Here is a 15562-nt window from a genome sequence, read left to right as displayed (position 1 = left end):
CCTATAAATGACTCAAAACCATGGGAGGAAGGACCCTCAATTTCTCATGGGTGCCTAAAGAGAAGATCCTCCTTGGCTTTAGGCCCCACGCCCACCTACAAATGAATCCATCTCACAGGGAAATAGACCACCGTGATAGGCCTTGACTAATCAGCATTTTCCAGACTCGTGTAGAAAAGGGATGGACAGAGCTATGCCACCAAGGAGGGAGGGGGCTACTCTGTAGGGTGGACAACGAATAATGACTGCTGTGTACTTTTTACCGGATTTTCTGTTTCTAGTACTCATCCCTTAAACGGTCATATGAATAGAGTTGTTTAGGGTCTCTCTCCAGTCATTTTCTTCTCCCAACTTGGGCCCATCTAGCAACTGCACGCTCTTGACTTTGAAATCTATTTTTCTAAGAGATAATTTACCTGTTTGAACTGATATCTGCTTAAACAGACAAGACAGCAAATCTAATCACTCCCCCTGTAAACACACAAACACACACACACACCCTCACATATCCACAGGCATATACACTCACACAGACACACACACATACAATGACACACGCACAGACATATGGATTCTTTCCAAAGCTTTACTTCGTCTATTTCCGGTTTTTAGCGTCTGTTGAATTGCTATCCACAGAGGTGCCGTCTTCATGCCGTCACACACAGATACTGCACGAGGTCCATGTTTAGCCCAGGCGCATTTCTTCTGAGGCTTATTTATACGTCTTCATGTGCCACAGCCCGTCATTTAAATAATGGATATTTTCGATCCCGATTCCTTTGTTGACTTTCTCGATTTCCTCGGCAGACATCTTCATGACTCCCACACACAGGGCGTGCTGTTTTCCTTCTGCCATGATTGCAACCACCGTGTCCACCGCGGCGGGGTAGAGCTTAGCTCCGGGAGAGGTCAGGCCCGGACACATGATATTGGCTCCACTGAGCACAAACTTGATGGCTCCTTTATCAACCTGCTGGCGGGGCAGGATGAAAGGGTATTTGTGAAGCAGCCTTAGCGTTGGATAAAAAGGCCCTTCTCTTTGTCTAAAAAATAGTAACTCCCCGTTTACCGTGAGGATTTCTATGTGTTCGTGGCATCGCACTATTTTGACAGGATCCTTCTTAGGCATGATTTGATTCAGCCACGGATCGATACCAGGAAATTGCTCTATCAACTGGTTCTTAATACCCTTAATAACGGAAGTTTTCAACTGGATGCAGTTGGACACATTTTCTTTTTCATCAAATTTCTTGAACATGATCCAAGGTGAAGAGGGCGACGACAAGGAAGCGCCCGGAATCAAAGAGAAAATTGAATTACAGAGAGCCCAGCAGAGGCGCTTACCGGAGGACGGCTGGCGTGGACGGTTGGTACGGCTGTCGTTAACCGGAAAAGGGGCGCGCTTTACGGCTTTCCGGGAAATCTACTTCCGCTCCTTCGAACGTGGCGTCGCACTTCCCGGCAGTATTTGGTCTTCCGATTACTCCCCGGGGCGGGCATGTAAAAGGGCGGGACTTGAAAAGGAAGGGTGGTAGAGCAATTATTTTTGTTGCAGGAAGAGAAGAATGGACGGGGCCTGTCTTCTATTTTTTTTATTGGGAAATGGCTCACCATCTGTACAATTACCCACGCCAGAAACCGGGGGACGAATCCTGAACGATAAGACCTCCTGTTCCGCACGGTCACGGCAAGGAGTTGAGTCCTGTGCGTTATTCCTCCTCCACAATCTCTCATGCTCTCACAATCTCTCGCCGGTTTAGCGCAGCTCCGAATACTTGCAAACAGTCGCTGTCTGTCACCTTTCCAGTTCTCTCTACTTGCACCCGGAGAGGAGAGGCTTTGCGGCCAGGAGGAATGCGAATGTTTTACGATTTCAATCCTTTTAAACACACCCAAACTCGTTTTATGGGCCGGCATACGGTCTCTTTTGGTGAATGTAACGGTGCTTCTGAAAATAATGGGCTTTCTGCTTTGTTTGGGTGCAGCGCTTCTCTATTCTTACTGATCTTCTGCGTGCTCATTCTGTCCGTTACTGAGCAGCACATAGAAATCTCCATGGTTGTGGAGCTCTTTCCCTTTTCAGTTCTATCAGCTTTGGATTTATAGATTTTGAATCTGCGTTATTAGGTCCATACCCATTTCAGATTAATGTGGAAGTCACCCTGTTAATTCGGATTTTATCCGCTTAGGTTTTACTTGTCATCCAAAGAAGTGTGAGGCCCTTGAGGGCAGTAACTGTATATTTTATCTCGGTGTTTTTTCACCCAGCACAAGATAGATCTGTTTCATACTACATACACAATAAGTGATTGATGAATAAATGAAAGAATGCTTCCTCTCCCCCAACTTTTGGTCCCTTTGTTTCCCAGACAGTGCTTTGTGAAGAGAATAAGAGCAAATCCTTGCTCTGTGGGCACTTCTCTCCAATAACACATGCTTAATTTGGGAAGCCTGCACTGCACCAGAATTGTAACAGGTGCTGAATGTATAGTGGAAAAATAACATACATTTCTTCATTTTTGGGAGCTTATAGCACATGAGGGTTTTATATATGTGTGTTTTATACATATACATATATAATCATTATTATAAGGAATTGGCTCGCACGATTATGGAGGCTGAGGAGTTCCAAAATCAACAGTCAACAAGCCAGACACTCAGGAGAGCCGATGGTGTAATTCAGTTTGAATCTAAAGGCCTGAGGACCAAGATGGTATAAATTCCAGTCTGAGTCCAAGTCTGAAGGTAGATGAAGACCATTGTCCCAGCTCAAAGGCCATCCGGCAGGAGGATGGCCTTTTCAGGGGAGAGTCAACCTTTTTGTTTTATTCAGGCTTCCAAACTGTTTGGATAAGGCCTGTCCACATTAGGGAGGACAATCTGCTTTACTCTACAATTAAAATGTTAATCTCATCCAGAAACACCCAGGATAATATTTGATCAAATATCTGTGCACCCTGTGGACCAGTCAAGTTGACACATAAATGAACCATCACAGGGGTAGACCATCTTAAATGAGGCAGTATAATGGGGTATTTATGTGTGCTGACCCTAGAGCCCAGAAATGACTTCTTCTCCATCAGTTACTAGATTGAAATCCTGGAAGTTACTTAACTTCATCTGTGCCTCAGTTTATTCATCATGAATGTGTGGTTAACAAGAATACCCATCTCCTGGGGGTTGGGGTGAGAATTGCTTGAATTAATACTTATAACAAATGGGTTTTTAATATTTGACATAGCTATTATTATTAAATTAACATCAAAACAGTTACATAAATATTTTAAACATTCTTCACACAGGACACAGTACAACTAGCCCCACATTTGTGCTTTCCTATTTATAACTGAGTCTGTTCTTCCCTAAAACTTCACTCCAGTCACTTTGATCCTGTGAAGCCACACACATCCAGATGCATCTCTGGTTATTTTATAAGCTGCTAACCTAATTCATTATATGTGGATTTTATGGGTTAACTCTTATTATAGGATGATTGTCTTTCTTTTGTTCTTAAGGATTGTCCCATTGTTCCGATCTGTGAAGTCATACGTATGAGCAGCATAAACGAGATGTAGAAATTCAGGGGAGGGAAAGTCATTACTGGCTAGAATGACTAGGGTGACCTGTCTAGATGCCAAATGGCTTAATCAGAAATGATCTGATCTAGACCTGGCTATCAGAGGCATGCCCAAGGGATTTTGTAGTGAAGCTATTTTAAGCAAAGGCCTTAAAATTTTTTAGTCTGGAGTTCCATAGCAATGAAAAATCTTTTTGAAGTTAATTATCCTTCTTATCTGAAATCATACTCTTAATTCCGTACCACGTAACTCTTCCCCAGGGTGCACCTTCTTAGCCCACAAGCATCTGTTTGCTATCTACCACGAAAAGGGACACGAAGGTCTAGTTTTTGCTTCTAAATTCTTCAGTTAAAATGGAAAACCTCTTTTTAGACTTTCTAAAAACTCACCTTCTCTAAAATCATGGGGCCTGGTTCTTAAACTTTATAGAAGAACCTAGGTCTTTGAGGCTGGCATACATTAGCATATTAAAGAATGTGATACACAAATGTTGCTTTAAACATACTAATATGTTAAAACATGACCAACTTATTCTGGTTAAATAATTTTAAATCAATTCAAAATTAACTATATGGATTTTTAGAAGAAAGAAAGTCATGGCACAAAATTCAGTCTTTCAGGCCCAGGAGGTACCACTTCCTCAGTCTTATCAGCCCCCCTCAGTATCACTTTATTACCTCATGAAATCAGAATAATATAGCGTGTACTTCACAAAGTGTATGGGGTAGTTATGAGGAATAAAAAATACAGTATATAACAGACTTACCTAATAGTAGGAAACAGTGAAGTACATTTTAAAGTGTTTATTTACTTGCAAAACAACCTTTATGCAATAGCGATAAGATCTAAGATTATACCATATATGTAAAAAAATTACAGATAATAACTGTAGCTTTGGATAATTTACTAAGTCAAATAGTCAAGAGATGCCAGAATTGAATTTTATATCAGTAATCTCAAGGGAATATGTAATCGACACATGGTGTTTATGTGGCAAAGATGAGGAAATCAAGTCAGAAAATTTCTCAGTTTCCTCTAATTTCCAAAATTCGGAACCTGATCCCCACACCTGGGTTGTATAATTTCAGGGGGTTCACCTAATACAAGTTTCTCTGCATTTTGATAAATGACCACTAGAGGGCAGGAGAACCAAACGAAGTCCTCATACCGTTCGCCAAGATTGAAGTTCTGTATTAGAAGGAATACTAATAGGTAACTCAAATAATACGTAACTATACTAATACGTAACTATTCTCAATTAAAAGGTAACTATTTTTTATCATACAGTTGTTCTTCCTCAGTTATATTTCCGAAATAAACAAACCCATCTCTACAGAGTCACAAAATATTTCCCAAGCTCAAGTGAAGCACATTCTAAATAGTAATCTACTTAATTTACAGTTTGTGAATTTTTCTCTGCAACCATAGACAATCAGCAATAAAATAATTACTTCTAAAATGATGTCTTTTAAAACAAAAAATTAGCCCTACATTTTTTGCCTGTTGAAAGAAACATTAAAAGTGCCTTTTCTCACATTGCTTCAATGTATAAACTATTTTTGAAAATTAAAAAAGCTATGTGTATTATAAAAATAATCTCACAACATCCGGAATGTTTTAAATTATGTCATCTACCTCATTGCTCCATTCCACAGGTAACACTAAGTTTCTCATATACTGTACTACAAAAATGTACTCTGCATACCAAGCATAGTAGATGGATGGGGAGAAAACATGAGGTCGCGCATGCGCCACACCTGTGCCCAAGTGGGGATGCACAGAGGAAAGGGCCCCACGTGGGAGAGGTGTGCAGGGGGTCCCTCAGGATCCTAGGGGCTCTCATTCCCAAAGCAAACCCTGGCCTCGGGGTACTGAACCCTGCCTCCTCCTCTGGACTCGGCCCACCTCTCGGGCCCTGGGCCAGGCCCCAACTCTGCTGGTCTCAGATTCCCCCGATAGTCCCAGGAGGACAAGTGTCCTCGCCACTTCCCGTAGCTTGTCCCACTGAGTCCTGGCAGTAACCCTATGAGTTTGGTCCTTGTCATGCCCCAGCTGTCACATGAGCAAACCCAGGAACAGAGAGGTGAAGCGACATTCCCAAGACACACAGCTGTGCTGTAGAGGGGAGAAACACCCACCTTTTCACCGGCAGGCTGGGGACCTGCTGGGTGCCAGTGACGTTTCAGCAGGTGGAGGGGAGGTGGGACACAGGAGCTCTGCTCCAGTGGGCAGGCACCAGATTCTCCACGTTCAGGGCTGACTTGTTTTCATGCTGGGGTGGACACTTCAAATAATGTACGTAAACAGTAGGAAAATGCAAAAATACAGCCATAACAAGAAGCCAAAGCAACATATAAAGAATTTTCTCAGATATTCCCCCAAATATATGAAAAGTAATTTTGCAACTGACCAAGGAGGGGGCTGACTGGTGGAGGTAGAGGAAGGGAGGAGCCCAGACTCCTTGGGACCCTGGCTGCTCAGGTGCAAAGCCCCTGGGCCTGTAACCCCCAACACACACACACACACACACACACACACACACACACACACACACACACACTGGGCCTTCCAGTGGGGATCATTTTAGCATCTCCTTCCAGATGTCATCAGGCCTATAGGAGATAAGACCAATGAAGCCCCAGGGGTGATATCACACGAGGCTAATGCACAGTCTCAGAGATGGATGATTACAGAAAGGGGTGGGATGTAGCTGGAATACAACTCAAAACTGGCGTGGGGGGCTTCCCTGGTGGCGCAGTGGTTGAGAGTCCGCCTGCCGACGCAGGGGACACGGGTTCGAGCCCCGGTCCGGGAAGATCCCACGTGCCGCGGAGCGGCTGGGCCCGTGAGCCATGGCTGCTGAGCCTGTGCGTCCGGAGCCTGTGCTCCGCAACGGGAGAGGCCACAACAGTGAGAGGCCCGCGTACCGCAAAAAAAAAAAAAAAAACTGGCGTGGGTTCTGATCCGCAATCTTCCCCCCCTTTTGGCCTTATGCCCTAGTCTCTCCCATGGAGGGGTTAAAATGAAATTCAGATACTCCCCTTCTCTGGCATGAAACTTTCCAAGGACCTCCCACATTTAGAATCAGGCCCCCAAGTGCCTCATCTCGGCCTGTGTGTCCCTGTCCCCTGGTACACAGGCTTACGTGATCCCTGGTGTCCTTCCCTGCGCCAGTTGCTCCGTTAACCACAGTGGGCACAACTGCCCCCTGGTGGCCACCGGCAGCACTGCAGCGCCAGACAGGAAACCAGAAATTAAAACAGACCTTTGTTTGGGGTCATCAAGGCAAGCCCCGGGACTCCCAGGCCCCAGGGGGCAAAGAAGCAGGACCTGCGGGATCCAGGGGGGGATCAGAGGGGCCTTGGATCCTCCATGTCTCCCAGTTTCCCTCCACTGTCCTGGGACATCCATGAGGACAGGAGGCCTCACCCCAGGCAATGACTCCGCCCCCTTGCACCTCAGGACTGGAGGCTCCTGCAGGGAGGGTCTGTTCCCTGGCTCCTGGAGGAGCGGTCCAGGGCTCTACCACGTTGTGCACTACCCAGGTCCCCAGGCTGTCCTCTGCTCCCAAGGGCCCCACGAGGTAGAAAACATTTACAGGACTCAGTACAGCGGGTCGCCAACAGAGAACCAAGGCCAACACACTCTTCTGTGAAATCGTGGAACCCTCGGGGTCCCGCCCAAGCACATCAATTTGTAGAGGATGAAGCAGGTCTTCTCTCCCGTATCCTGGTGCCCCCTGGCACAGGAGTGGGAGTCTCGGGAGCCTACCCTCGTCCCACGCGCTCAGAGCGGTGGACACAAGGCCTCAGGCCCTGTCCTCTCCCCGCTGCCCTGGGGATGGCCCAACCCAGACGACCCTGGGAACCTCTGGATCCCCGCCCAGCAGCCCAGCATCTCTCCGCTCCGGATGCTGTGCGCCGCCAGCGTGTTGCTAGGAGACTGGGTGCTGGGCCTCTTCCCTCCTGGACCGCAAAGCCCACCCGGCGCGCGCGCACATGCTCTCCCCAGCGCTCTACCTTCGGTCTCCGCCCATGTGGGCGTGTCCACTGCCCGCAAGCGCTTCTGGCTAACTGGCCACATCGCTAGCCAATCAGGGTGTCCACCACTGGCGCCTCCAGCCAATCAGGTGTCCACCATCGGTGCCGCCGGCCAATCGAAGTGTCCACCACCTTGCCGCCAGCGAATCCGGGCACCCATTACGGTGGCGTCCTTCGGAGCCGCGCGGCAGCTGTAGAGGTGATCTGAAGCATGAGAAGATACCTGTCCTAGGCCTGGGCATCTGGAAGGTGAGGCAGCCCCGTGGTCGGGAAGGGGCGGCGCCTTTCCTCGGCGTTCCCTGACGTGGAGGGGCCACCTACCTGGACACCCGCGGGGACACCCCCGGGACACCTGCCGCAGCCTCCGCAGGCCCAGCTGATCACCCGCACCTGCTGTGGGGCTCCTCCTGTGTTTGAAAGATGGAATATTTAGATATCAGATTTTCTGAAAATGGAGGTTGTCCTTGTTCATATTGAGTCCCAATCATAATTATTCAGAAATAATGTCTGGGAAAGCCCAGAAGAAAAGGTGGTCATGCTTGGATAAGGGCGGGAAGATTGGCAGTCACCTCACAGATCAGAGCAGCAGCCAACCGGAAGATGGGGAAATGTCTGTATCAAAGAGACAAGGAAATGCTGCCATTGCCAACTTGGTTTTAAAAAGAAACATTGAGGGCTTCCCTGGTGACGCAGTGGTTGAGAGTCCGCCTGCCGATGCAGGGGACACGAGTTCATGCCCCGGTTCGGAAAGAACCCACATGCCGCGGAGCGGCTAGGCCCGTGAGCCATAGCCGCTGGGCCTGCGCGTCCGGAGCCTGTGCTCCGCAACGGGAGAGTCCACAACGGTGAGAGGCCCACGTACCACAAAAAAAAAAAAAAAAAAAGAAACATTGAAACTTTGTCTTCTTCCCCGTGTAAAAACCTGGTAGTGGAAGTACTTTGGACCTTTCTCTACTTCGGACTTCCTAATTCCTGTCAGTGATTTAGACATAGCACTAACTAAAAAGCCTTTCAAATGTGCTTTCTTTTAAAACTTAGTCTTTGGTAAAAAGATATTCATTTAAGAAGTCACATAGGAAGTTATTGGATGAGTAGGAATTCGAATGATCCACCCTTGCTCATCAAAGTATTATTTAAATTATTTCTTCTATCCACTTAACTCGCAGAGGCCAGGGATGTAGTTTAATTCATTGTGGTTTGGTAGAATGAGTTGGAATTATTTCCTCTTTACCTCTTGTCAGAAGGATTTTGTTTTAAAGTGGGATGAATTCTGACTTGAAAATTTTGTAGAACTATGTGTGTGTTGTGTTTAATTGCTTCATTTTAAAAATAACTATGGGACAGTTGAGTTTTATTTCTTCTTGAGTTAAGTTTTTCTAGGAATTTTTCCATTTTATTTCATTTTTCCAAATTGTCAGCTTCTAGTCATTGATAATAGTCTCTTAGATTTTAAATCTATTTTTATCTATATGTACTGCTTTCCTTTCATGTCATTTTTTAAAAAATTGTTCTCCTCAGTCTTGTCAAAAGTTTGTCTACTTTAGGGAATTCCCTGGTGGCCCAGTGGTTAGGACTCCACGCTCCCACTGCTGGGGGCCTGGGTTCGATCCCTGGTTGGGGAACTAAGATCCCACATGCTGTGCAGCACAGCCAAAAAAAAAAAAAAAAGGCCAACAACAAAACAGTTTGTCTACTTTATTAAGATTTTTCAAAGAACTAACCACTGGCTTTGTTGATCGTCTTTATCAATTTTTGATATTCATTCTTATTTTCATAAGTGGTTCTTCTAACTTTGAGGTGGACACTTAGTTCATTAGCTCCCAGCCACTCTGAATGTGTTCTCGTTAAATGAAGATCATTATACTGATGCATCTCGTGGGGTGATGTCAAGTTCAAGTGAGAAAGCGCCTTGTGAGCTGTGAAGCCCTTTGGGAACATTGGGTTTAATGATCCTGTGAGCCGTCCCGGGCCTCTTCCCCGGGTTCCAGGCCCCTTGCCTGCTAGAACAACCCCATTCACAGTGAGCGTTTTCTTTTCCGAACTTCCACATTCTGATAGAGTCCATCTCGTTCCTTTGGGTCTGGCAGATGCTCTGTGTGATGGATTATCTTTGTGTGCACATGTCTACCTTCACACTTCGGCTGATAGTCTTTGTGGGTAGAGGGTGAGCCTGTACCTCTTTGCAGCTCACCTGTCATCTTTATTCATCCTAAATTTATTTATTCCTGTGTTCCATTCTGGAAGCACGGCCTCTAGCTCAGTTATTTGCAAGCACTAAAAATACCTAAAGTGTTTTCCCCAAATAAGTAAAGGAATTTGAACTTAGATTAACTATAAATCCTTTCTGACTCTGACATTCCCTAATTTTAGGACAAAGGGATAGGTGTACCAATTCAGTAACTTCCTTTTTTACGGATCATTGGCTGTGCATTCTAGAGTGCAAAGGGGGAATTAGGGTTGGCCTCTCCTGAATGTGGGTGGCTTACTTCTGTTCCTCGTTTTGCAGGCGGCCCCAGGGGAAGTGACGGAGGCAGTAAAAGTGGCGATAGATGCGGGCTTGTACCACAACGAGAATGAGGTTGGAGTGGGGATCCAGTGCAAGGTCAAGGAGGGCATGGTGAGGCGGAAGGACCTGTTTATTGTCAGCAAGGTGGGCCTTCCCTGGCAGAGAGAGCGGGGTGCAGACCGCTCAGGGCTGGACCACGAGATGGGGGGAGCAGCACAGGGAGGGGTTTCCGGTCTCCTCACGGGAGCTGATGGGTCCACCTGTGCTTGAACAGACGGGACAGGACTTCTGTAGCTTTGTGCAGATGCTGGGATTGGTGCGGTCAAGGGGTTGGGGACAGCGTGACAGGCAGAGGGGACCTCTTGAGCAAAGGCACGGGGTATGGGACAGCGTGGGGTACAGGGGCCTATAAGAAGCTTGATGTTCCTACATCGAAAAATGTTAGGCAGCAGAGAGACGCGAGGCTGGGGAAGCGGCTGGGCCAGACAGTGGAAGTCCAGATGCCGTTTGAGGAGCTTATTCTTTTCCCCTTAGACAAAGGACCACCACTGAAGGCTTTGAAGTAGGGAGCTTGTATTCTATGTAAGAGAGACTTGTGTCGAGGTGACTGTAGCCGCTGAAAGAAGCACGGGTTTGAACAGGAGGCAGGAGACAGGCAACAGTAACAGCCATAGAGGCGGGGATGATGACGGCCTGAACAAGGACGCAGGCCAGGATGGGACAGAGAAAGGCTTGTGAAGGACAGTTAGGAGGCAGGCCCTGTGGGAAGTGCTGGGGGTAGACCTGGATGATGGAGAATTAAAGAACTCCCTTGCTTTTGACTTTGAAGCAGGACGTTAAGACCAGTAGGCCAGGAGTCAAGGGTTCAGGTCCAGCTGTAGTGCATGAACCATGAGGGACCGGCTCAGTGTGGATGGCTCGGGACCACCGCTTCATCGTGTAAAGGTGAGTCTCTGGATTCGGTCATCTCCTGAGTGATTTCCAAGCCTCAGTTTCCCTAATTGCAAGACGCAGCATTGCCTCTGTAGTGGATTTGCTTTTCTGTTTTACTCTAAGATAATCCCTGTTATTCTAAAGCTAGTGCAGAGGGCTGGTCAGGGAGAAGCGTAGGTGTGAACGTGGCTGAGGAACAGACATCCCTTCTGATAATTAGTGGGGAGATGGGTGGCGGGTATTTCTGAAGTAGCCCCTAATTTGGCAACAAGTTGCTTCTGAGTAGATCATAGCCAGCGGTGGAAGTGTCATCACTGTTCTTGAAATTTGGAAGTCATGGGAATATAATTTAAGCAAATAAATTACTATATGCTCACCATCTAGAGAGTACTGTTTTTAACAGTGTGACATATTTACTGCTAGTTTTCTGTGGGTTTTTTGTTAATACACTATAGTTTATATAGTGTATGAGCAAAAACATTTTAATCCTTCCTTTTACTTATGTATTTTTGTTTTTTCTCTTGCTGTGATGGAACCTTCAGATTAACTTCTGTCAAAATTAATTCTAAATAGTATAATGAGGGAAATAATGTGAAGGAAAGCAAATTACAGATTTTCTACTTAGCAGAGGGTATGGATGGAAATATCTAAATAAGTACAAGGCAGTGTATATTAACTTACTTAGTTTAACCTGCATGTTTATGAGGCCCCAGTAACAGAGAACCTTTAACATGGAGTCTATTTAAGTGGAAAATACAATATAGAAATTCTTCTTATTCTTCCTCATATCCTTTCTGCCTGCGGGCAGGTTTTGTTTGTTTGTTTGTGGTCCCCATGCATCCAAATAACCAGACGGCCCTCCCATAAAATATTTCACGGTATCCCCAACTCCCCTTTAGCAGGAATCAGGCAGAAGCGGCCCAGCTCTGGAGTTCTCTCCTGGGGCGTCCTGGACCCGTCTGAGGATAACGTCACTGCCCTGTTGTATTTATTGCCATCCGATCTTGGACTTTGTGCCTCTTCCAGGTACTGGATTTGTGGGCCCAGGGGCAGATGTACATTGACACGGGCTCTGTGCTTCCTTCCTCTCCTTGTAGCTCTGGTGCACCTGCCATAAGAAGTCCCTGGTGAAAGTGGCCTGCACCAGGAGTCTGAAGGCCTTGAAGCTGGAGTACTTGGACCTGTACCTCATACACTGGCCCATGGGCTTCAAGGTACCATGTAAGATGGGGGAGATACCCATAGGCAGCACCTTCCTCCCTGGCCGTACCCCGTTAGGTGGTGGGAAGAGCCAGAGCATGAGGGTCCTGGTTCCCTCTGGGCTCAGCTCAAGGGAGGCGTGGGCTGGAGGACCTCTGAGACCCCCGTGACTCTAACGCCCTGTGGGTCCTGCTTCCAAGCCCATCATTTCTCCTCCAAACCAGAAGGGTATCCGTTCTTCCCATAGGTCTTTAGGTGAAAGCAGGTATCAGACAGAGGAGACACTGCGGCTCAAAGCTGCTACTGGTATCACTTCCCAGTGCCCAGTGACCCCCTTGGCCCTGTTCTGTCCGGGGGGGTGACTGCTGCTCTTCCACACGTTCTCCTGCAGCAGGTCCACTCGGTTACAGGGGGAGATCGTGTCTCCACCCAGCTCCACTCTCTTCACTTGATTGCATCTCACCCCCCTACTTAAGCCCCACTCAGCAGCTTCCCAGCCTCAGTCTCATGTTAGCCACTGGCCAGGGCATCCCTGCACACCTGTCCCAGACCCAGATGACACCTCCTGACCAAGGACTCAGGTATACAGGTGGCCCCGGGAGTACAGACATCCTGGAAAGGATTCCTCCTACATTAGGCTAGATGATCGCTACTTGGGCGTCTCCCATGAGATTACCTTTTCTGAGAATCTCATGGTGTAAGCTGAGCTGTCGGTCACCTTTTTAGACTAAACAACAAAAACTGCTTCATTCCTAGTGCAGCTCTACTTTAAGTCATTGTATTAGTTTCAGTAAAGGATGTAGCATTTGTGCATCAGTCACAGTAACAGAGAACAGAAGATGCCTAGAAAGCGAAACAAGGGAGAATGATTCAGAAACGACTTATGTATGTATGGAATCCAACGTTCAGAGAGTAATACTTAAAATAACGATAATAGCTGTCTTGCACTTACTGTCAGCTAACAGTATGATTTTAATGATGTACCAGGCACTGTTTTACGCTTACTTTCTCATTTAATCCTCACAAGCCTGTAAGGTGGGTACTGTTGTTAACACCCCATTGTACAGGTGATGAAACTGAGGCACAGAAAGTCTTAGTAAGATTATCGGTCCCAGAAGCAGGTACTCAGGTCAGACCCTCTTACCCTGCCTGGGGAACTGCCTCATTTTCTAGGGGTCCCTGCAGTTGGCTGCCTAGGTGGTAGAAAAGCAAAACGTCTCAGATCACTCAACAAATTTCAGAGTAGAATTCTATTTATGAGTAATTAAGAGCCAACAAAATAAAACAGAGGGCTTCCCTGGTGGCAGAGTGGTTGAGAGTCTGCCTGCCAATGCAGGGGACACAGGTTCGTGCCCCGGTCCGGGAAGATCCCAATGCCATGGAGTGGCTGGGCCCGTGAGCCGTGGCCTCTGAGCCTGCACGTCCGGGGCCTGTGCTCCGCAACGGGAGAGGCCACAACAGTGAGAGGCCCACGTACCGCAAAAAAAAAAAAAAAAAAGAAAAAAGAATCCAAAAGGGAGGAGCAGGTGTGGAGCTGGTGACAGTTTTCTAGTTGCTCTTTTTACAGTAAACTTTTATTTTGTGAGAACTGTAAATTCACATGCGATTGAAAGAAATAATACAGAGAAATCTCGTGTCCCCTCTGCTCAGCTCCCCCCAACGTTACCATCTTGCAAGATGACAGCCCATGTCACGACCAGGATATCGACAACGATACAACCCACTGAGCTTATTCAGATTTTCCCAAATTTGTGCTGGGCGTGCATTTAGTTCCGTGCAATTGTTTCACCTGTGTTTCATGAATCGTGGCCACAGATAGGACACAGAACTTCTCCATCACCATGGGCATCGCTTTTCTAACTGTTCCCCCCTCTCTTCTGCCCCACTCCCTCCTTTAATTTTCCAGCTTTCTTGAGGTGTAATTGACAAATAAACTATGTGTTTTAAGTGTGCAGCGTGATGATCTGACAAACGTGCACATTGTGAAATGATTCCCACAATCCAGTTAACTCCCATCACATCACATAGCTCCCTTTTTGGTGTGTGGTGAGAAGGCTTAAGATTTACTCGAACAGAGTAAGTAGTAGATACTAGTGCCATAAATATAAAAATCAACTTTTTAAATTAGAATAGTTATAAACTAAAAGTACTATCCTCATTGTCAATTCTATCGGTTGATTCCATGAAAGGACATTGGATGAGATTCATCACCCTTTCTTTTTTTTCCCCCAGGTTTAATGTTGTATAATTGACAATTAAAATTATAGATAGTGATGATCTGATATGCATATACATGGTGAAATGATCCCTACATGCAATCAAGGTAATTAACACATCCATCAACTGTCAGATTCCTTTTTTTGTTTTTGTTTTGGTGGGAACCCTTAAGATCTATTCTCGAAGCAAATTCAATTATACACTACAGTATTATTAACTACAGTCAGCATTCTGTACATGAGAACCTCAGAACTTACTCATCTCATAACTGAAATTTGGTACCCTTTGACAAACATCTCCCTATTTTCCCCACTCCGATCACATGCATTTTAGATCTTTTGTTATTATTCCACAGGTCCCCAAGGCCCTGTTCCTATTTTTTTTAAAAACCTACTTTCTCTCTCTTGTTCCCACTGGGTAATTGATAATCGCTTTATCTTCCAGCACACTGATTATTTCCTCTGTTCCTTCAAATCTACTGAGGTTATCCACTGAGTTTTCCATTTTTATTATTGTATTTTTCAGTTCTAAAATTACCATTTGGTTTTTCTTTATGTCTTCTATTTCTTTGCTAGGACACTCTATTTCCTTGTTGAAACTTTTTACTTTTTCATTTGTCCCCAGTATGTTTGTAATGGCTTGTTGAAACATTTTCATGATGGCTGCTTTAAAATCTTGGTCAGATAATTCTAATATCTCAGTCATCTTGGTGTGGGTATCTGTAGCTTGTCTTTTTTAATTCAGTTTGATGCCTTCCTTGTTTTAGGTATAATGAGTAATTTTTAATGGAAATCTGGACATTTGGGGTATTGTGTATTCATTAAGTTTTAGATCCCTTTAAAAGGTCTCATAAAATTATATATTGTGGCAAATTCACAGAACAAAGGGGGAAAAAACACAAGAACTACAGACAGGTGAAAAGCCAGACTTCGAAAATTTGGAAAATATACTATGGTTAGCTTTTTCTGGGGGATCCATATCTCCTATGATCACTTCCAGGGATGACAGCATTTCAACCTCAGTTACACAGGGAAACAAAACAAAACAAAACAGATAAACCAAAAAAGCCAAAGCAGCAGTAGGTTGGA

General features: G+C 45.8%; 1 protein-coding gene across 1 annotated transcript; it reads right to left on the bottom strand.

Annotated features, from left to right (window-relative positions):
- Nucleotides 1–570: 570 nt before the first annotated feature.
- LOC308613757 (malignant T-cell-amplified sequence 1-like) lies at nt 571–1403 on the bottom strand. Its single transcript, XM_081227737.1, has one exon. The coding sequence runs from the start codon at nt 1256–1258 to the stop codon at nt 713–715; it is 546 nt and encodes a 181-aa protein (XP_081083863.1). The 5' UTR covers nt 1259–1403; the 3' UTR covers nt 571–712.
- Between the last annotated feature and the right edge of the window lie 14159 nt (nt 1404–15562).

Source organism: Mesoplodon bidens (genome assembly GCF_964165515.1).
Source record: "Mesoplodon bidens genome assembly, chromosome: 3".
Lineage (NCBI taxonomy): Eukaryota > Metazoa > Chordata > Mammalia > Artiodactyla > Ziphiidae > Mesoplodon > Mesoplodon bidens.
This window is presented reverse-complemented; position numbering and strand designations above follow the sequence as displayed.

Excerpts from the sequence above, each read along its gene's own strand:
- LOC308613757 (XM_081227737.1), bottom strand. The coding sequence starts at position 1,258 with ATGTTCAAGAAATTTGATGAAAAAGAAAATGTGTCCAACTGCATCCAG.